Genomic DNA, 22506 nt, shown 5'->3' with positions numbered 1-22506 from the left:
TTTTAGTCTATAAGCATATTTGTATTAAAATTAAAATGTATTAAAATGTACAATCATCATCCAAAAATAAACAGTTGTACCCAGAAGGAAGTGTCAGATTGCAATGCTGCATAAAAGGAAGATAAATGTTACCAGGAACAATAAATGATTAAAAATTTAGGCAACTATGGGCAATGTTTATTAAGACATACCGTCTTGGCATGGAGTTTTATTGGGGTTCTTAATGGAGCCTATAATTAGGAACCTATACAAAACAATACTGAGATAGCTGGGATGTTCTATTACACAAGATACTCATGCATTACATATGCATTACACACTACATTGTATAATATATATATATATATATATATATATATATATATATATATATATATATATATATATATATATATATATATATATATATATATAATTAATACTAGAGAAAAAAAAATAATTTGGCCTCAAGCAATCAAGCTAGACCTCATTTATTGTCTCACACCTAACTCCCAGTATAATAAACTTAATCATCATTTATTATTCATTTATTTTTAGCATATTAAAAAGGTTTTAGTAAAAGGATTGTAAATGTTCTCTATAGCAGACGCTTTGTCTCTTATGATCCATTTTTAAATGGGCAGCCAATGTCAGAGCTATGAAGATCTATGGCGTCATCTCGTCTTCTCCTTCCTCTGTCACCCACCCCCCATCTCTCTCTCTCTCTCTTTCTCTCTCTCTCTCTTATAAAAGCAATATACAAGGAGGCAAATAGGAGGAGCAGCCGTACAGTCGTGGCAGAGCCTCCGCAAATTCAATTCTTCTTTTATAACGATGTCACAGAGGGGAGGTCACAGATGGAGCAAATGCTTGTAAAACCATGAGGCCTGATGCTGTAGAGCACATGAATTGCAACTGTATTATGGTTAGCACAAACAGCGGAAGAATACACCTAACTCCAGGGATTTTTCACACTGACCTCATGACATAAAGACCTTATACACTGTACTGGAAGACGACTGGGATCTCTACTGGGTTCTGCTGTGGCAGATGTGAATTTAACTTACATTTCCACCAAGTTTAATGCACAATATTTACGTAAATTAACAGTTTTCCATGTATAAGTCATATTTGGTCCGGTTAGTTTTGGTTTCACACAGGTTAGTTCACTGATTGGACTGAAAACTTTGTTATGTACTGTCCATATATTTGGCATTAATTAGATTGTAGAAGGATCTTTCCTGCAAGAATCTGAATATTTTAAATTAGTTTTTTAGACCGTTATTTTGGTTCAGACCAAACTGAAAAGTGGCTCAAACAAAGGCTCAAACAAGGTAAATGTGACAGTGTCCTAAGTATAACATGATCAACAATTTATGTAATAACTATGTAACTACTAGTGACAAATCAGTAGAGCTTGTGTAATTTTTATTGTCTTATATTTTCTAGTAATAGTTACTTAATGTTTTTTAATATATGTCAGAATTTGGAGTTCAAACTTGGAAATTTTATCTGGAACGCCCCCCAACAAGTCAGAATTCCTATTTAGGAATTCTGGAGAGTCTCATTAACGCTGCATTTACACTGTGTTGACCAATTAAATCACATGTGTGTTCTTTTTTTTTATAATGGTAAATAGTTTTATATAAGCTACAGTATATTTCCTATAAACCTTTAAACATTAGCCTATACATGTTTGACTGAACTCTATCTAGTGAACAACATATAGGTTAACAAAAGCTACCTTTTCTAATGAAATAAATATTTTTAAAAGCTTCCAAAGACCCTAAAGATCTTTACAACTCTTCCTCAGCCTGTTTTGTGTTTATCCAAGTCCCTATAACTTGGTAGAGATGATACTGTAAATGACTGGGAACCCTGAAACCACAAAACTGGAATGTTTTAATATGGAACTAGTGTTTCAAACTTTGCAATGAGGACACTTATCACTTATTACTGCTGCCTCGGCTCAACAATTTGTCGCAATGCATCCCTTGAGCTTGACACACTTGACCCACGATACATTACACAGCTGCGTCTGATGAATCCAATGTTTCACGTTGAAAACAAATGGGATTCACCAATTTTGTGTTGATGCCAGGAAGCAGTGTAAATGCACCATTATTTCAAGTTCATGATCCAAGATGAACAGTAGTAAAAGCATTAATATCATTCAGTTTATCCTTTGTATCTATTTGAGTCTCATTAAATCAGTTGCACTCACAGTACTGTCCAACTTCTATCTGTGAACATGGTGTTTTTAAGGTGTTTGGATGTGCAAAATACTGTATAAAGTGTTGTTATCATCTAGTATCTGTAGCAATGCTAAACTGGGAAACTGTTAGCAGACAAAGTCACAAAAGCTGAAATTTTGGTTTAATGTACCATAAACACTGGTAAATTTATTTGAAACTCTACAATCTATAGCCAACTACTTTTTTGTCATTCCCAGTTCCAACATCTGATTTCTGAGGTAAATGGAACACATCATTACTATATTCAGATGATATAGGGCATATTTTCTGAACAGAGATTGGGCCTAGTCCTGGACTATATTTGTCTTGCACTGAAGAATCTCTGTATTCAAAACGTAGTGTATTCCACAACAGGGCTTAATCCTTAGCACTGCACTTTCACTTCATTTTTCATTAAATGGAGACAATCTCTAAACACCCTACTCATTATTATGCTGTGAGACAGATGTAGTTGAGTAGAACAACCCATAACAATTCCGGATGACACTTCAGGGAGGATGCGCTTTCCTCCCAATTTCTTATTCGGAATCGTTTCCTCATTTGAAGTAGATCATCATAGCAACTCTCCCAAACGTCTCAGCCATTAGTCATTATTATGCACATTGCACACGGCTATATTCCTTCACAATTGATTTAAACTGCAGCCTTTTCTTGTTATCGACGTTAGCCTCACAGCATTGGCCGAGGTTTAGAGGTTCTGCATGGATCCTTCTCGCAAACTGCACAGTGTGGTACCGCAGCTAATCTGCAGATAACTGTTGACTCTGGATGTTTTAAGTGCATCATTCATCTTACTGGTCCATTAATCATATCGCTGTATAACAGGTAGATCTGGGCAGTGAGCGTGGTATTTCCCAACAGTCACACCTAATGCCTAGCTCGAACTGAATAATTAAAGTGATTGTGTATACAGTAATTCATTTGAAGTGCTCTCTCATTATTCGTCCCCCCGGGAAGGGTTTGAGCGGGAAACAATGTAGCATGAAACACTGTTAAATAAATAAATAAATAAAATAAGCACTCCACTTCATCCTAATGAGGCTTAGGGAAGATCTACAGCTCTTTACAGCCATTATGCAATTCTTAGACGGCATTCCGCTCGTCTAGATAAGGAAATTGTGAGTCTGACTCTCTCTCTTTCTGTGTACGTGTGTGTGTGTGTGGACAGTGGTGGTGAAAAGTGCCAGTAAACCCATCCATCTATTCCACGATCATGTTTTAGCTCTGTGTGGGTTCTATAGTTGAGGTCATCTGTTCTCTTTTTGCAACTTAAGCTCAACTTTAGCTTTAGCTTAAAGATGTTTTGAGAAAGCAAACGATGTTTAACCCTTTGAGGCTTGGCGGTACTGTAAGAAGCTGTATACTGGAGACACACAGGAAGTGATGTAGGACCTACAATTATTGTGCAGAGCTGGATACGGCCCTGCTAACATTGATGTTTATGCAGTTCAGTGGACATTTTATGCCTTATTTGATTACATTTCTGAAATAAGAAAAAAATTCTTGCTCCTGTTATGAAATACAAAATGCTGTAATATAGTCAACACCACTTGTGTGGCTCACTGTGTAATTACACATTAACAATGCATGTAATAACAGTGTAACTAATGGTGAAGTATGCATTGTTACAAATTTATTACAGTTGTACAGGTTATGTAATTGCATGTGTCAGCATCAATGTTGGCTTGTGTTTAATAGGGCATAGTGTGTCTGAGTTATCACATGTAATAGTGTGTGTAGAATAAGTGTATACATTCACACTTCTCAAACAGCTTTTGTGTGGTATGTAATTAAGGCTGCCATTGCATGTATACACTGTCATTACATGTATTGCTAATGTGTACTTACACAGTTATTAGGGACACTATTACTTCTATTATATTTCAGTTTTACACCCTCTGTATGCCCTGTTGTACCCAATTGCATGAAAATTAAATGGACTTTTACAGTAATGTAACTGTATTGTATTTATATTTAGTTACTGTATTTTTTGTCCTTGATACTATACTATATTTTGTAATGTTATTTGACATTTTAAAAAATATGTAATCACATAATTAATCATTTACTGTACTATTTAGCTGTAAACACATTGTTGACTGTGTAGATATACTGCATCATACTGTTTTCATTCCAGTTATTACTGGAATTTTGTAATCCCATACAATAATTTACAATTCTATACCATAAATGTACAATTACTTAGCATTTTTAGCTGCCAATATCTTTTTATTGTTTTGAAGTACTGTAAAAAAAATATACAAGATAATACTTTAGATTTTACAGCTGTAAAATTACACCAAAATATTTTATAGTATTAACATGTAATTACAGTATTATTGATGTACTTTAAATGGCCCAGCTTTAATAGAAAGACAACTGTTTCAGGGGATCTGTGTAATGTCACTTTAGTGTCTTAGACTAGGTGTGTGCACACTATAATGTTAATACCTGTATGCACTGAGAGAAAATTGAGACATGAACTGGCATGCATGAAGGCATGGTGGTTAGCTCTGGGTTGTGTCCTGCATGCTGATGTTCTAATGGATTGTCTACAGTTTACTTCACTGGCTGTCTCCTGTGTGTGCCCCTATGAATGACTGGTAGCTAGGCAAGGAAGAGCAGCAATAGGGTTTTGGGCCCCCGAGGCTTACTGAGACACCCCACAAAAGAGCTACTATTAATGTTGGATAGGTTTTATGGAGCCTATGCTTAGTTTGAGCTGTTTTAGTGCACAAGGTGGCCAACATTATAATTATCAGTTATTACCCCTCAGTATTTTGTAACAGTTTTTCAAAAGGCATAATAAAGCATCAAAACGACTCAAAATGACTGAACATTAAATAATGCATTGTTGATTGAATGTGGTATCACTCTTGTAGAAACCTCTTGGCAAACATTTTAATAGTTTTTTAATTATTTTCAGAATGTTGAGACCAACATATTACAGTCAGTCTCACATAATATATTAAACATTTCCACTGTCAGTAATGAGGAATACACATATGGCTGATTAGAAAATGAGAAAATTAAATTAAAGCATTTAATTCAGGAGAGTGAACGTTGATGGGCGTTATCAAGCCAGCAACAGGCCATTATTGGACTCCAGTGGGCAGTTTAGATCCGCCTAACTGTCCTGTCAATACATCTCTCCATCTATGCAGGCTATATGGTGATGTATCTACAGTAGCTATATCTCTAAACAGCCCTTTATGATACATGCATTTATATCACATCCATCTGTCCACTGGTTCCAAAACTGTTCCTCCAAATGATGCACTTAAAACAAATCCAAATCTCTCTGTTCATCACTGAAAATTTGATATTTCCACAAGTGTTTTCTGTTCATGCATATTAAAAGAATATGTATCTGCCACTTTCTTTACATTGGCATAGATATAGCAATACATCCACTAGTGGGCAGTTCAGATCTGATAAACAATGGTGAAGGTGGAAACTAGCTCTGTGTCCAAAACTCTCCATGTCTGTTAAAGTCTCACTTAGAAGGCAGTGTATAGATGAAGGTCTCTGAAAATAAAGATTACACACTGACATTGTTAAAGAATTGACAGTTCACTGCTAAATATGTGCGTATATATGTAGCCATGTTCTAATTAGCTGTTTGCATTTTCACCCAATAAAATACAAGGCTAGATTACTAAACTTTGATTAAGACATGGCTGTGTGCCTTTCTGCTCAGCCAAAAAAGCCAAAAGTGTTGTAAAAAATTCTGCAATAAGTTCTAGTTTGTCAGAGTTTCTTCTTTATTGTGTCCATATGGCAGTGGTTGTGTTTTGCCTGAACTATTGGCTAAACTGTCTTTTATAAAATCTCTATCTGTATGCTTTTAACCTCTTAAGCTCCAAGCCTAATTTTACCAATTTCTGCCTGAAATTACATACTCAAATTTTAAGGCTTTTTACTTAATATTAAATAATTCAGAGGCAATTTTATGAATTAATATTACTTTACATTAAGTCTTTACAAAATTGATTTTAAAACACTTAAAAATTAATTCAATTAAACACGGAATGGTCAAAATACGGTAAAAAAAAAAAAAAAACAGGAAAGAATTTAGGCGCTTTTTAGATTTTCTATTTTTTTTTTTTTTCAGATCCATAAAATGAAATATTTAGATGAAGTGTTTTTGCAGTTCTATTTTTTGCTATAAAGTGTTTAGAATCACCATGTGAAATTATAAACTGCTCCCTTTGACTGGTGAGATATTATAGAGCTCTGAACCTGGGATGGTGCTTTCTTTCTCCAAAGGACTGGAAACTTTATAAGAATAAAAATCAGAAAAGAGATTAAGCCTAGTCTTGGTTTACACAGAATTATAAATGTTATAAAGGTTTTCCATTAAAAAAGAAATTATAATCTTCATCCCTGTTTGAGAAACTGCCCCCAAATATCTAAATGTGTATCTAAAGAATTAACACAAGACTCTTCAAGATATTTCACAAGACTGCTTTGGCATAATTTGCACAATATTTTACTTTGTTGAGACTCATCTCTCTGGAAACCAAACTATTCCACACACACACACACACACACACACACACAATAATCATTAACTGAAATTAAACTGCACGTAAAATGTACACAGCAGGTACAATATTAAAATATGCTACATTTTTATGTTTTATAAAATTATAAGATTTGAATATATTGATATTTACAATATATATTGCCCAGCCCTAATCTTCCTTCTGATGCATCAGTAATGCCTTTGTTACACGTCTCATCTAAACATGCTGCATCTTTCCTGAATGAGCCTTAAGGTGATGATCTCAAACACAGACAAAAGCAAACACCGTACATCCTTTAAGCCCCGTCTCCCAGGCACGACCACGGCTCGGCACCAAAGTTCTACAGTTACACAAACTTTGCTTTTGCCCGCTCTCCATCAAACCCCTTTCTCTCTGCCTGCCATCTGTTCCACAAGAATCTGTTTCACTCTCCGAGCCAAGCCTAGCCTTTATTGGTCTTAATGGCGCTATCAGCTGAGCCGCCAAACCCAATTACTGCTTAAAAAGGGAGGCCACCCCAGCTAATCATGGCCGTCTAACCTGATTTGGCTGTGATGAAGAGACGGGATAAAGAGCAGTTAATGGAGGGAGAATGATCTCACAAATACAAAAAACTCAATTCATTTCTCTGGGAGGGCAATCTGTCCGATTCAGCTCTAATGGAGTGGAGTTTCATTAGACCCAGGGTCTAAGCAGCCGTCCCATCTCCTCTTATCATCCCAGTGACAAATACTATCGAATATGTGCGAGTCGTCATTCGGGTTGGGTCTGAGGGAAAAACAAAAGCTCGGATTTCTTTTTTTTTTTCTGAATGTGTTTTTGTAGCATATCCAGCCTGAGTCACAGTACAGTACTGTGGATACCAAGTATGAGGTGAAGCAACATGGCTTATGTTGAACTATATGGTCAACTGAGTATATTTAATAAAAAAAAAATCAATAATGCTAATGCTAAAGAGAGGTACAGTAGAATGTGTCAGACTGTATAAAAGTAAACAAAGATTACCTAATCCTACAAGTATCTATTCCGTATTCCCATATGTACACAAGGCCTTTAAAACCAAATGGTTTGCTTAATCCTACCTTTTACAGCCAACGCTTTAGACACACTCTTTCAGTATTTCATTCTCGCAGAGTACGCCCATATAAGTGTGTGTGCACCTGAAGACTCAGCCAGACACAGCCAGACTGTTCCCATGTACCAACACTGCAGCATGAGGCAGAAGGGCAGAGGGGCAGTGTCGGCCTAGCGGAGCCGGGCCAGGCCGTACAGACGGACATTAGGCCAAGCTGGAGTTAAAATCCTATTAGTTTGAGTTGGGAATCGGATTATCGTCGTCGAGAATCACTCGTCTGGCAACTAGGGTCTAATTTGCGCCAATCAACGGCAATTATTGAGGGGAAGGGGAGCCTCTATTAGGGAGGCTCATCCACTTAGGCTAATGAATGGGGCAGATTCAATCTCTTGCTGCAGAGACATATTGGGGAGATGCAGCTGGAGGCGAATGTACTGCACTGAAGGAGCACTGCTGTTATTTATCAGTGCGAGAGGAGCAGAGATGGACTATATTGAGGTGTGTGCCCTCTTTAAAAAAAAGAGTTTGCATGGGCCTCCATAGTCCCCTTGTTCATTTCACTGTGTTCACTTTACAACTAGTATTAGCTTCTTTTATAAAGGCTTCACCAGGCTGCACACAGCACAATTAATCCAATTCTAAAATGATTATGGACTTCTAAATTACATAACACAATTTTATTTATGTTCACCAACAATACCAGTGGTTAGCTAATGCCACATTTTTTATTTTCAATAGGAAATAAGGCTGGCACATTAAATATTTTCCTGTTTCCAGATATATAAAAACAAGGTGATGAAAGAAGAAGACATAGCTAAGAGAATATAAAAGATAATTCTGCCCTCTAGTGTGTGAAAACTGTCAGTGTCAGTGTCTGTGTTCCTCAACCCAAATAAGGCACATAATTCATATTAAATTAATACAAAAAATAATTCTTTTTTAAAATTCATAATTCAACATCATTATGCTTGCAGAGGTAGAAATTGTAGGAGTTTTTTTTTATTATAAATATTTTGTTTTATCAGCTTGATAGGCCCATTTAATTTTCTGAAGTTAAGGTATGAACAGCCAAATAATAAAACACTAAAATTAAAAAAAGAGAAAAAAAATATGTGCAGCTCTGGTGAGTCCAGTACCCAAGAGAGTTAATGCAGTGCTGGATAATAATGGTGGTCAAAGAAAATATTGACACTTTAGCCCACTTTGACACAATTTGGCCATTTTCACTTACTGAAGTGTTCGAGGCAGCAAATTTCTACTAATTTAATGTGATTTAGAACACTTTTAATTGTTTTTTTTTTTTGAAGAGATGGTTTATGAAATAAAAAGGTAATTATTAAATATTACAAACAGGAAATAAAAAAGAATCAATATTTTGGTTAATTTTGTTTATTTGGTATATAGCTTTTATAGTAGAATAGCATTACAGGCAAAAAACAGCATTCTCCCATTTTTTCCATCACTGGAGATAATTCAGGTCTGAAAGGGTTAAATCTGAAACTTGCAGTGTCCTGCATGTCGCACTCCTTACCGCTAGATGTCCCTCTTTAAAAGCAAAGACCTGCTGCAGAAGCCTGAGCTGTCCTTTAGAAAACTGAGCCACAGTTAAAGCGGCCTTGCTGAACTGATCCCAGAACAGTGATTTGTTTACGGCCCTGTGTCTGAAACGGGAGTTCGGCTGTTCAGAACTGATCCTGAGTCAGGGTAGAGGGCAAACATGTACAGGGAGCTGTTTCAATATCAAGATTTCAATATGGCGACGGAGGGATTGCAGATAAATAATACAAGCTAACCAGCCAACGACACGGTCTAATAACAAGTTTAACACCCTGCAGTTTAATAGCATGCAGCAAACTAACCGGCCCATACTGACTGCAGTGTACAGAAAACTCGCATAATGGAAACACGGGGCATAGAGCAGATGTTTGACTTCCAGCGGTAAGGTTCACTTTTAGCATCGGTGCTAATTGTGCTTTTAGTTAACGTGTTAAGTAGCAGGCTAATCCACTGAGCTGGGTTAGATAGTTAGCTAGCTAGCCAGCGCTGGATTAGCGAACGCTAGCTAGGTCAAAGTGAGCTGTGCCAGGATGCTAACGTTAGCGGATGATGGCGGCTGTATTTATTCTCTTTAGCTAGCCTGTTGCAATGCTGAGTTTTTAGCTAAATGTCAGGTAGCTAACACTAGTTTACTAGATTAACTAACGCTATCTTAGACGTAAAAGCTGGTATAGCACCTCGTCGGTAACCGTACGGATCAGACTAGTGCTGCCAGATGTTAGTTTCGAAATTAACGTTAACGTTATCAGTAAAATGTTTCCCTTGTAAGTAGGCTTAGCTTGCTAGCTAGAACTGCTAGCTTAGCTAGTGGTCGTCACAAAACTTGTGGATATGGCTAATTAGCTGTTAAGTTAGCTAGCTAACTAGCCAAATACCTAGCAATCTAGACAACAACACAGTGCCTTTCAATGCAGATGGACACTATTAAGTACTCTAGGTTTTTATTGGTCTTTTATTGGTTAAAGAGGTTGCTGGGAAAGTTAGGTCTATAGGTTATTTGCTAAGTCAGCTAACCTAGCTACCTAATAGACTAGCGTTATGCTTATATCGTTAGATTTTACGTTAGCTAACTAACTAGCTAGTTTTGAAGCTCACTGAGCTTACTAGCTAGTTAGCTAGATAGACATCTGAACTAATAGCAGTTAGCTAAGTTAGATCAGCTAGTCGGCTGCTTGACTTTCTTCCTCTTCCTATAGGCTGGTTGACAGTCACTGTTGGCTACGTGTAATAACACAGTTAACGAAACTCTAGTGTTATATGTAGCCTGCTCGTTAGGTCTGAAGGTCACGATGTTTAGGGCAGTTAGGATAGTTTTAACAAAGTCCTTGGTTGTACTATCAGAGGTCTTGTTTCCCCTCTCGACCAACATTTCTGGTTCTCTTGGGCCAGATAGCTACGTTTCTACTTATGCATATCCACACTGACACGCAGAAACCTTATATCACCCAAAATAAAAATACTGTAAGTTTATATTGGCCATTTATTTGCGTCAGTTTTGCGTCAATTTTACGGTAGGTTTGCTAGCTGGCTAGGTTAGCTAGTAAACAGTTAGCTAACTAGCTCGATTTCAGGTTTCCTGAGCTAGCTAAGCTAGACGTCACTGTTAGCTAAATGTAATAACACAGTTAGTTAGTTAGTTAGTAACAATACTCTATAGGTTGCCCGCTTGTTAATTTTGAAAGTTTATATGTTTACGGCAGTTTGGATAGTTTTAATAAAGTCTTTGGTTTTACTATCAGGGGTCTGTTTCCCCTTTCGACCAAAATTTTTGCTTCTCTTGAGGCAGATATCCTTCTACTTCTGCATATTCTCACTGTCACGCAGAAACATCATATCCCCCAAAACAATAATAATAGTAATAATAATATAATCATAATTTAAGCTGTATATCACTTTTAACGCCTGCAGCACAGCTCGGAGTGCTTCACAACACAACAGGGCAATAAAAAAAGGATCAAGCAACACACAAAACATGAATACCCACATGCCACAACCCTCCTCAAATTAAATCTTGATAAAAAAAAAATCACCATACCATCATATGAATAAATACAATAAATCAAAAGGTACCTTCTAAGAAATTTGGTTTTACATTTATTCAGCTAACTGGTCCTCACACAGACTGGTCACAGCTTTAAACCATCTTATTTAAATTAACATGTTATATAAAACAATAGGTCTATTAAAACTAATACAAACAATATAAAAAGATAAATAAGCTTAAATCAAATAATTTTAAAGCAGCGCCAGTATTAACCCGTTGCAGTTGTTGGCCAACATTGCTTGGTCCTTTTCCGGTAACAAAATAAATGTTATCAAGTATAGTATCTAGATATCCAATATCATTGTGCATCCTTAGTAATAACATGCAACTAAATATAAAATGGCACTTATAAAGATGGATGGATTGATAGATAGATTGTATTTTAAATAATTTTGTAACAGTCCTATTGGTCTATTCACTCTGTAATTTTTTATTTGATGTAGACAACATCTGCCAGAAAAAAATGACATTAATGGAGATGCAGGGTTTATTTTGCAGAAAAGTGACAATATATCATATTTGAGATCGTAACTTCATAACAGCCGTTCTGTATTGCAGATTGCCCAGTGATGGTGTGATTTTGCTGCTGCTGCTGCTGTACTTCCCAGTCGGCCTTTGTTTGATGTTGTTGCGGATATTTATTGGTGTCCATGTGTTTCTAGTCAGCTGTGCACTTCCCGACAGTTTTATTAGAAGGTAAGTAGAGAAAACTACTCCAAGTTGAATGATGAATCCCAAAAATGATTGAAATTATTTACTTTTTATTATTTACAGAATAAAGATCCTTCTGCCAGTATTCCCTGGCCATACCACCCCCTTAATGGGGGGAGACCTTAACTTAATTTATTATTTTTAATTTCTTTTCTTTTCTTTTTATTAGTAAAGTTGCACAGTTCATGATTGTATATAGTCCTACAAGCATAAGGTGCGATACCACACCCACCCAAATGCCCCCTCCACCTACAGCACCCTCTCCCACCAATCCCACCCCTTCTCGCTGAGACTTATTGCTATGTGTTTGATTTTGTATGCATGTTGTACATGTAAGCTTACTGGACTGTTAAATGCAGAGGCTTTAGTGTGACCCAATCAAAAAGTTGTATTGAATATTGTTGCTTTTTGTATCTAATTTATATTTATAATTGTATTTAATTTAACATGTTTTTTTAAACAATTGTGCTTATAAAATATATATAAATATCTGTATGTTTTTTTTTGTTTCAGATTCATAGTACGAGTTATGTGCTCTGTATTAGGTCTTCATGTACGACAGAACAGCCCTCGATTAAGAGACAAAAACGTCAAGCTGTACGTCTGCAATCATGTCACTCAGTTCGACCACAACATTATTAACCTCCTTACCTCCTGCAATACTGTGAGTGTATGTGTGAGAGAGTGTACCGAGTGTGTGCATGCATTTTTTGTTGTTGTTGTTGTTAATGTAACAGAGTTTTCTGTGCAGTAGCTGTTATGCGCTCTTCTCTTTAATGATTCTGTAGACTCAGCATTGATTAACTCAATTGTTTTCTTTACAGTGAGGCCTGTTAGTAGCTTTGCAGCTGGGGTGACTTAATGTTAGGCCAGACTCCAGTGATTTTGAATGGCACTTTGTCTCAAACATCAAAAAGTTCACTTGGCTTGTAGGGAACATTCCACAAGCTTTATCTGAGTGGTTAAAATTTCAGTGTTTGCTTTATAGCATACAGTTTAGGGACGTTCATGTATGTACATACATGTAAGCACATAGACATGCAGGCTGCTTTTACAAACATTAGTGAAAGAATGGGTTGCTCTCAGGAGCTCAATACAGACCTCCAAACTGCATATGGTCTCAAGAACAGTGAGCAGAGAGCTTCACAGACTGGATTTCCATGGCTGACATCGAAGCCTTACATCACCAAACACAATGCCAGAGAGTGGATACTTTCAGTAATATAGTGTGTAATTCCTGATCAGGGATTACACACTGAATGGAAAATCTCCATTCTGAATGGAAAATCTCTATTCAGAATGCATTGTAGTCCAAGATTGATTTTTATTTTGCTGGGTGTACAGTCTTTGCAAAACTTCCAGATTATATTGGTAGGTTATTCTAAAATAGTAGATATTTCACCATGTAGTTGACTTAACTACATAACTGTCATGATTGTACATAGTAATTTTAACATGCACGTTTTTGGCCTCATTCATGAAACTATAAAACTATAAAACTTTATAAAAAACTATAAGTAAATCTGACCTTTAAGCTAATTTTCCATCAGATTCATAATTTCTGTGTCAAATACCACATTTATTAGTTGAACCTGTTTATGTTCATTAATAACAATGGTTTGCAAATTATTGTTGGCACACATGCATGTTAATGAGGGATAACTGTCTTATTAGTATGATCTACGCCCATGAATTACAGCAAAAAAGAAAAATATATATTTTTGTTGTGAAAGTCTTCATTTTATCTTTTAATTTAATCATTTAATATTTTATTTTTGTTCTATATATATGTTGCCTACTAAGGAGATCTTGATATAATGAGGCATTAGAAGGATTACGGCGTCTAAAGGCAGAATTATAATTTCGCAGCACATTGTCACACATGATCCTACAGACGGCCAGCGAACCCAGGGATTGTACAAATGGCTGCCGAGTTGTGTGTGTTCTGCAGTATCGTCTGCAAATTCATTAGTTTTGAAGTAATTTCAGAACATCAGACTTTTATCATGGCAGGATCGTTCCACAACTTTTCAGCTAGGTTTATACTTGTCACTTTGCAAATGGAACTGGCTTAAGGACTTTTGGTGTCTCTTGGATGTTACTCATATTTTTTGCATTGTCAAAAAAAACTAAAAACCTTTTGAGAATAGAAAAAAATTATATCAAAGTGTTTGAAATCAATTAACATGCACTTTTTTCTGCTAATGTTTCATGAATGAGGCCTGTTGCTCCATTGTTAATCACTCACATTTACGCACAAGTCCAGTTTGAAAGTAGAATCAACCTATGACTCACTGAATTGGATCCTGTTATTTAATCTCCTGCTTCTTGTTTTCCAGCCATTGTTGGAGGGCGCTTCAGGGTTTTTGTGTTGGGCACGGGGCTTTATGGAGCTGGGTACAGTAGCAGGCAGCAGAGCTGAGGTGGCAGAGACTCTGCGTGGGTATTGCTCTGCTCCTGGAGCACAGCCACTACTGCTCTTCCCAGAGGAGGACACCACTAATGGCCGTGCAGGCCTCCTCAAATTTAGGTGAGTGACTGAGCCAATGATTTATATGAAAGGTGAAGAAATTGCAATCCTAAATCTAATTTGTCTTAGGGGCTTTTAACTTAGCAGATTAGAGGAGTAAAGAAATGAGATGATGCCCATCCAAGGGTTCCTATCTTATACACTAGATAATAGGGAGAGCAAAAGAATTATGGTGAAGAGTAAATGTTACATTTAGCTTGCTAATGTCCAAAACCATTGTTTATAGTGGAAGCCCACACACCTGCTCTAGCACTATTCATCCATGCACACAGGCACTTTATGACACTTTATGAGTACTGTTCAATTTATCATTGTGACATGCATTTTGACAGTAAACACTGGACCAGCATCAAAGATATGAGTAATATTTATTGTTAAAAGTGTTAAAAACATATATTATTTAATTATATATTAAATATAATTATCTAAAACTATCCAGTGCAATTACAGTGATTTTTTTTATTACTTTTTTTGAGCATTGGAGAACATTCTGTTTAGAACATAGTAACTTATGTTCAGGTATCCATAGTACCAGAATACTGAAATTACCATCCAGGATTTTTTTTTTTTTCTCCATTAATGTATTTTAAAATCAACCAACAGCTCCATATTAATTATGATTAATGTCTTTTTTGGCCTAGTTTCTATGCAGTTCTGTTGTACACACTTACTACTGAGAGTCAGTTTTTAAGAAAAAGCAAGTTTTGACTAATTATTGAGGATCTTTTTTGTGGTCTGAGCTTGAGCAAATAAAAACCCTGTATGACTAATTTAAGAAGGACTGCAGAACGCTGGCTCCTTTTGACCATGCTTAGGTAAGGTCCTTGGTGTAAAAGCTCAGGTGATTAAATGCCGAGCTGTCCTGGGACGGCTGCCAGGCTCTGGCTAAGCTGCTCTAAAGCTGCCCACGTCCGCCTGACCACCAATTAGTCACACAGAGAGAAGCTGTGACTGGACAGTAGTGCAAGATTGCTCAATGCCATCTTTGTTAGCACAAAAAATATTGGGCTTAATCTTGGCTCCTCCCATTTTCAGTGTGCATTTGCTAAGGACTGTAACATAATGTAACAGATTTTTTAGACAATAAAAATCTAAAACATAAAAAAATTAAGTTTTTCAAAGTATTAGTATAAGTGTAAATGTGTTGTGTATGCTGTGTTCACCAGCAGGTCCAAATGTGATCATGTTTATTTGGACCTGCTGGTGAACACAGCATACACAACACATTTACACTTATTATTTCATATGTTCATTTACATCATTTACATCTACATTTAGAGCTCATGAACAGTCTAAAAAAATTGATTTGGTGAGAACCTGAATTTGGCCCACTTTACCTGCTGTGTGGCCCACTTTACCTGCTTATAGTTTTTAAGAGAATGCTCTCTCTCTCTCATCCTCTCTCCCACTCCAGCTCCTGGCCTTTCTCCATGGCAGACTCTATTCAGCCTGTGGCCTTGATGGTGAAGAGGCCTCTCTTATCTGTGGTAAGTATCCGTACTATAAGTAGCTTGCTGCTCATCTCTCTAAATGCAGTTTGTGTATTTAGAGAGATGTTATCCTTAAACTCAAATGGAAACCAACATTTTTTAGACAAATCTAAATGTTTGTTAAATACTCATACTCAAATAGTAAATAAAAAAACAACAAATCAGCATTAGATTACACAACATATTACTTTAAGTTGTGAATAACTGGCTTTACCCTCTTTCAGCTGTACCTGATCGACTCAAAAGATGTTGTTGGTCTTGCTCCCACAGTCTACCCCTTCCACCATTTTGCTCCCCATAGAATTCACACAGAGGGCCCTTTCTCTAAGCACTTGCCTCATTAGGGGGATATTTATAGAAACCCGCTGAGGCCGTTGATAATAAGAGACACTCTGTAGTGGTGTGAGAGTTGGTGAATGTCATCAGATAAGCTGGTGAACCCTTTGCCCTATGCTCTTACTCTGCATTTTCCCGCACCACAGCTAATGTTAGCTATTGCTGCTGTTTCTGAAGGCAGGCATCATTAGATCAGGGCCGCTGGCAGGTGGAGTGTACAGTACTGAACATTACAGCTTCACTGGAGCAACACATTGATCTACGCCAGCGGTCAGGGGAAGGGCAGAGAACTCCAGCTGTCTGGAACTAATAAACAACCTCTCTTTGTACCCATTTCTGTTTTCTGTCCTCTTAGAATGTACCAGAATCTTCGTGGCTGGCAGAATTGCTGTGGACGTTTTTTGTCCCATTTACAGTGTATCAAGTAAGGTACTACATACTATTGTCTCTTTTACTTATGTGCTGCTTAAATGCTGCTTTTAAAACTTATGGTGAATTAACTTTTAAATTTTAGTCAGTTTAAAATGTTAAAACATTATTTAGACTACAAAGAATAAAATCATAGATAGTTAGGTTTAGTAATATTTAGTAGACCTGATCTCTGGCTTATAAATGGTTTAGATATTATTATTTAAACAATGAGTAGTATTTTTTTTAATATATATATTTCTCTATTCTTCTTAAAATATCATCAGGTGGCTTCTTCCAGTCACTAGACAAGATGGAGAATCACATCAGGAATTTGGCAACAGAGTACAGAAGGTATGGTGTTTACTTCCATAAGTTCACACTTGCGTGTTAAGAATGCAGGAGATAAATGAACATATGAATAAGTTTAATGTAGACTTACATCCTTACTTTTTAGGAATTGTAGTTCCACAAATCAATACAAAGTCAGTGTTAAACTTTACTCACAAGATAATACCTCACAACTTAAACAGGTGTGGGCATTACCAAGTCATTTCCTGAGGTAATACTTCATAATCAGTTAACATACTGCTGTCCCATTGCTTTTGGCTTGTCTGACTTGAAGCGAAATGCTGGTTGAAACTTGAATGAATATGAATGCAGTTAGTACTTCTTGTCTTTAATTAATTATGTGAACTTTAAATAGAACACAGTCATCTTCAATTGGAGCAGAGTTCAAAAGTGGCCTTATCATCTGTGTACTTGTGCACTTTAGATGAATAGGCCCTTTTATAGGAGAATACCTTTTGAAGGCATCCTCAACCCCCAAAACAAACATTTTTCTTTGAATTGTGCACTTTGTATAGTACATACATTTTGAACCAGGTCCCAGTTTGATGATGTTTGACCTTTTGTTCTTCTTTTTCAGCTTCTGGCAACTGAGCTTGGTGTGGTCGCGACACAGATCACCAAGGCAGACAAAGCTGAGCACATCAAAAGGAAAAGGCACACAGTCCCACAAGCCACACATTCAAGTAAGTACAGAGTAAATGTTGGGAAAACTGTACTGTACAGTTAACAGGTAACATACAGTATAAGGTGAATGCAGACCATCTATTTGAGTGGTAAATGTAATGTTTACCCGCTGAAACCTCAAGCAAAATTATAAAAGAAGAGCATTTTACAATACCGTCCTATATACACAATGTTAGATGCTTTCTTTAAATGCATAACAGTATATGAACACCATTGCTACATGTGTATGAAATAAAGCATTAAATCATGAAGTCTGCCTTTATAAACATTAGTAAATAAATGGGTCATTCTGAATTCAAGAGCTTACTGAATTTCAGTGTGGTGCTGTAACAGGATGTCCCTGTTGCAACAAGTTAGGCCATGGAATTTCCTCATTCGTATGTATTCCACCATCGACTGTGAGTGGTATTATTAAAAAGCGGAAATATTTAGGAACCAAAACAGCTCAGCCAGGGCCATGTACAGTTTACAGAACACTCTGCGAGAGTCCCTCATGGGAGGGACAAGCTCCATTTTATTGTCACTGGATTTAAAATAGAATGTCATTAAAGCTCCTGTAGTTGTCTTAACATTTTTCTATGGTGTATATTATAATATTATTGCAAAACTAATTCAGCGACTTTTATTTAGTTTTCCTTTTTTAATCTAGTTGAATAGAAATATCTGTGCACATTTTGTACTGAAACAGATATGTAAATAACTATAGTGACACAAAGTAATGACCCTGCCAACTAAATGCTTGTTTATCATGATAAACGGTTGTTGTCCACATTTAGCTTTACATATTTATATATATATTTTTCTTTCATTTGTATGTCTAGATTTGGGTGCCAGACCTCGCACTGTAGCACAGGGTTTTCTAGGTTCAAGCCCAGGGGCAGAGGATCCCAGAGTGGTACGAATGGCACAGCAGGTTAAGGAAGTGCTACCAGACATCCCCCTTAATGTCATCACCAGAGATCTGCGTAAGTCGTTCATTGATTGCTCCTGCTGCAGAGATTCTCAGAAAGACGTCACTAATCTGGACGAATCTGCAGCCTTTCTACATTCTTACATTGTTTTTAAAGTTTATACTGCTATACTTGCAGATTTACATTATGAAATCATTCCATTTTATGTTATGTTTTCTTACATGTTGGTCATATATGTAGTGCAAACAAACTGTGTGGATGCAACGATAACCAACCTGCTGGAGAGCACTGAGCAGTATCTCACAGAGCCTGCAGAGGGTGCCACATCAGGACCATCCCGACCTATAATCACCACCATTCCTTCTGTTGCTGCCTCCCTACCCACACTGAAGGTGAGCAGAACTGCTCAACAAACTAGTTTAGTTAGGAATTTCATGCACTAGAGGGTAGCACTCATCTTAAAGAGTTTTTTCTGCATGTAAGTTTTGCTAAAAAAGGGATAATCTCGGTTTGTGAATGTACTGATCACATTAAAAATTACATGCCTACATTACTCTCTTGTCTGTGTTAATTGTTTCCATGGCATACAGACACTGATCTGCAATAACATTTAATTCCGCGTCCATGTCTTTGTTCTCATTGTAATACACTCATTTTATCAGCTCCCTGGCCATATAAGAGCACTTTGTAGTTCTAGAATTACAGACTGTAGTCGAGTATTTAAGTTCTCTGCATATTTTATTATCCTCCAATTACCCAAATAATAGCTGCTCTGTTGTGGGCCTGTAGGGTTCTGAGTATTGAAATACAAGGCGAAACTGGATAATAAAGAATACAAAGAATTTTAGAATCTAGAATTTGTGATTCTTGAGCTACTGTGATCATATATGCTCAGTCAAGCTGAATAAAATGTGTGTATGAAAATGGGAGAAGATAATGGTGGTGGTGTTAATATTATGGCTGATCGGTGTATATGAAGCATATGTAGCAAACCGTCTTGTTCATTTTTTCTTGTTTTGCTTTTTTTTTCCACTCCATAGCCAGCTGCCCAATCTTTTGGAAGATCGCCAGTAGACAGACACATGTCTCTACAGGACAGAAAAGCGGCCTTGTATGAGTATGCACGAAAGTAAGCCCTGAGCATCACATATTAACAGGGTTATAAGTTCAAAATAAAAATTTCTATGAAATCTGTAATTTACTCTATATTCAGTTAAATGGCTAATGGCCCATTTTGTTTATTGAACATTTACATTATGAATGAAATGATCTAGATTACATCCATTGGTTGCACATGGTGTAAGCAAGTTTGCTAACATGCTTTAGTTGCATTTTGTGTTGGCAGTATTTTTGCAAGTAAGCAAAGGGCTGTTGGAAATCTGCCAGTGTTTATTTCCACAACACTGTAAACTTAAACAGGTCTGTGAATAATTGAGTTCGCCTCACAAGCCAGGTGATGGAATCATAGTACCACACCTAAAAAAAAGTCTTTAACAGGAAAATGTTTTAATGATATTAATTTCACACGTTAATGGAGATCTGCTACAACAGGAATATATATTTCGTCACAAACCTTTATACAGATATTGTTCTTTTGTTAAGTCCACAGTTTCATAAGATTACTTCCTGGCAGTCATGTTTTACCAGGACAGGCACTAACACATTCTCATTTACTTCAGCAGATTTACTGCCGAGAGGAGGTGGAGATTATCCTGGTGTTTTCAGAAATTAATACATTTTAAATCTGCTAAAACTTTAAGAAGATATGAATGTGTCCAGTGGTTTAAAATATCAGATGTTTACTACCATCTGACTAAACTGCTTGTTTCTTCTTTTCTTTCTGTCCCCTTCCCTCAGACGTTACATAGAGAAACATGGACTGGATGAAGACTCATGAGTTTGGACAAAACACTGTCCAAGGACATGTTTACAGAGAGACGGCCGATTTGACACACAATGTTACCCAAACAAGGCGAAGAGATTGTTGCATTGACTACCTGAAATATTTGTGTTAACCAAACATACAGATTGGAATAAGTTGGACTTTAGTGGATTTTTTAATCCTCTTGCATGGCAATCATGCATGCCTTTTTAATTATTTCTCTCTGCTACAGAAAAAAAAGATTATTTTTTGGTAAACAATTTGTACTACACCCCAGTGATAGTGGAACATCTCATATTATTTTTATAAAGTTCAGATTTCAGATGCAGGGGCTGGCATTGTGTGATTCAAAATAAAACACAGTTTGAGGTTCTGTTGTCAGGATATGTGTTGATTCAGTATCAGCTTTTAAAGACATTAAAGATCATTTATAAATGCAGAAAGTCTGATTATTTTTGTCCATACATGTGTGTATTTGGGAATTGTATTGAAGTCTATATAATAGATATATGTTTAAAAACTCGGACACACAAAAAAAAATCTTTTGTCTTTAACATATTAAAACATTGGATTAAACAGTAGATATGTATTTTGACAATAGTGAGAGATGGTGGTATTATTTTAAAAACAAAACTTATCCAAAATAATATCTGACATTATTCTGATTGTCTGCAGCTGATGTGCTGTGCCTAATTCTAATTTTATAAGAAATAAAAAATGTAAGGGTACCTGAATGCTAACGATACACTAAAAGACGTTGAAAAGAAAAGCCTTTTAGAAAAACACTAAACTCTAACAACAAACTGTCTTCAGATGTGAGTGTCACTCAGTGGTTTTAGTCACAGACTATGTGTTTGCAAAAACTGAGAAATCTTGTAGAGCCACTATTTGCAAGACTGATGCAACTAGATTCCTTATGAGATTTTTCTCAGTATGCTCCAGGTGGAAACGTACAAGAAAAAAACTTCGAATGAAGCAGAAACGGAATCTGCTTTTGGCTACAACTGTCCATGTGCATGCAGTGGTTACAATATGTTAATAACAATACATCTTGATTTAAATGAGCCAAGATAAAACAAAATACTATTAAAGATGCTTGATTTCATCAGAACATGGAGGCTCATAATTATAACCACACTTAAAAACATTTAAGAAGATGGGATTGCAATGCAGCTACTAGCAAATCTTGTCTGCGACAGTGAATAAGCTTGAAAAGTAATTTGGTGTATTGTAAAATTATTCCTATAAATTACATTTTTAGAATTTATTTTTTCTTTATTTAAGTATATTACCACCATATGGTTCAAATAAAGACCAACATGTTCAGATATGAACATTAAAAATATATATTTTCATGGGGTGTACAAGTGTTTTAGGACAAATGTACTATAAAAGGTCACATATATCTTAATAATTTAATGATTTTTTTTATATATATCCCTATTCCCATTTTGATTTATATAATACACTGATAAACAGTGAGATTCCACAGTGCCATAGTCGTGTTCTTTTTACCGCGAAACATAATCAGAAGTTGGGGGGTGGGGGTCTAAAGAACCGTTAAAAACATGTTAAGCGCTCAGGTAAAATATAAAAAAAATTCAAACTTTTGTTTTGGTACTTTCTGCCAATCAGCGGGCTCATATGTGACTTCAGCCAATAATCGTAAATCATGTCACGAGTCGCCCTACAAGCGCCTCCAATCAGATACAAGAGAGGGCGGGAGCATGGCGCGGAGCCACCAATGAGAATCGAGAATATCTA

General features: G+C 36.4%; 1 protein-coding gene across 1 annotated transcript; it reads left to right on the top strand.

Moving 5' to 3' along the window:
* The first annotated feature begins 9529 nt into the window (after positions 1-9529).
* On the top strand, positions 9530-21185 carry aup1 (AUP1 lipid droplet regulating VLDL assembly factor). The gene is made up of 12 exons (XM_007247451.4): positions 9530-9776; positions 11998-12135; positions 12664-12814; positions 14490-14680; positions 16095-16167; positions 16862-16935; positions 17202-17268; positions 17843-17948; positions 18771-18914; positions 19101-19252; positions 19901-19989; positions 20718-21185. Exons 1-12 carry the CDS (start codon positions 9736-9738, stop codon positions 20755-20757), a joined length of 1266 nt encoding a protein of 421 aa, XP_007247513.1. The 5' UTR covers positions 9530-9735; the 3' UTR covers positions 20758-21185.
* The last annotated feature ends 1321 nt before the right edge of the window (positions 21186-22506 follow it).

The sequence above is a fragment of the Astyanax mexicanus genome, chromosome 10 (assembly GCF_023375975.1).
Source record: "Astyanax mexicanus isolate ESR-SI-001 chromosome 10, AstMex3_surface, whole genome shotgun sequence".
Taxonomy (NCBI): Eukaryota; Metazoa; Chordata; class Actinopteri; order Characiformes; family Acestrorhamphidae; genus Astyanax; species Astyanax mexicanus.
This window is presented reverse-complemented; position numbering and strand designations above follow the sequence as displayed.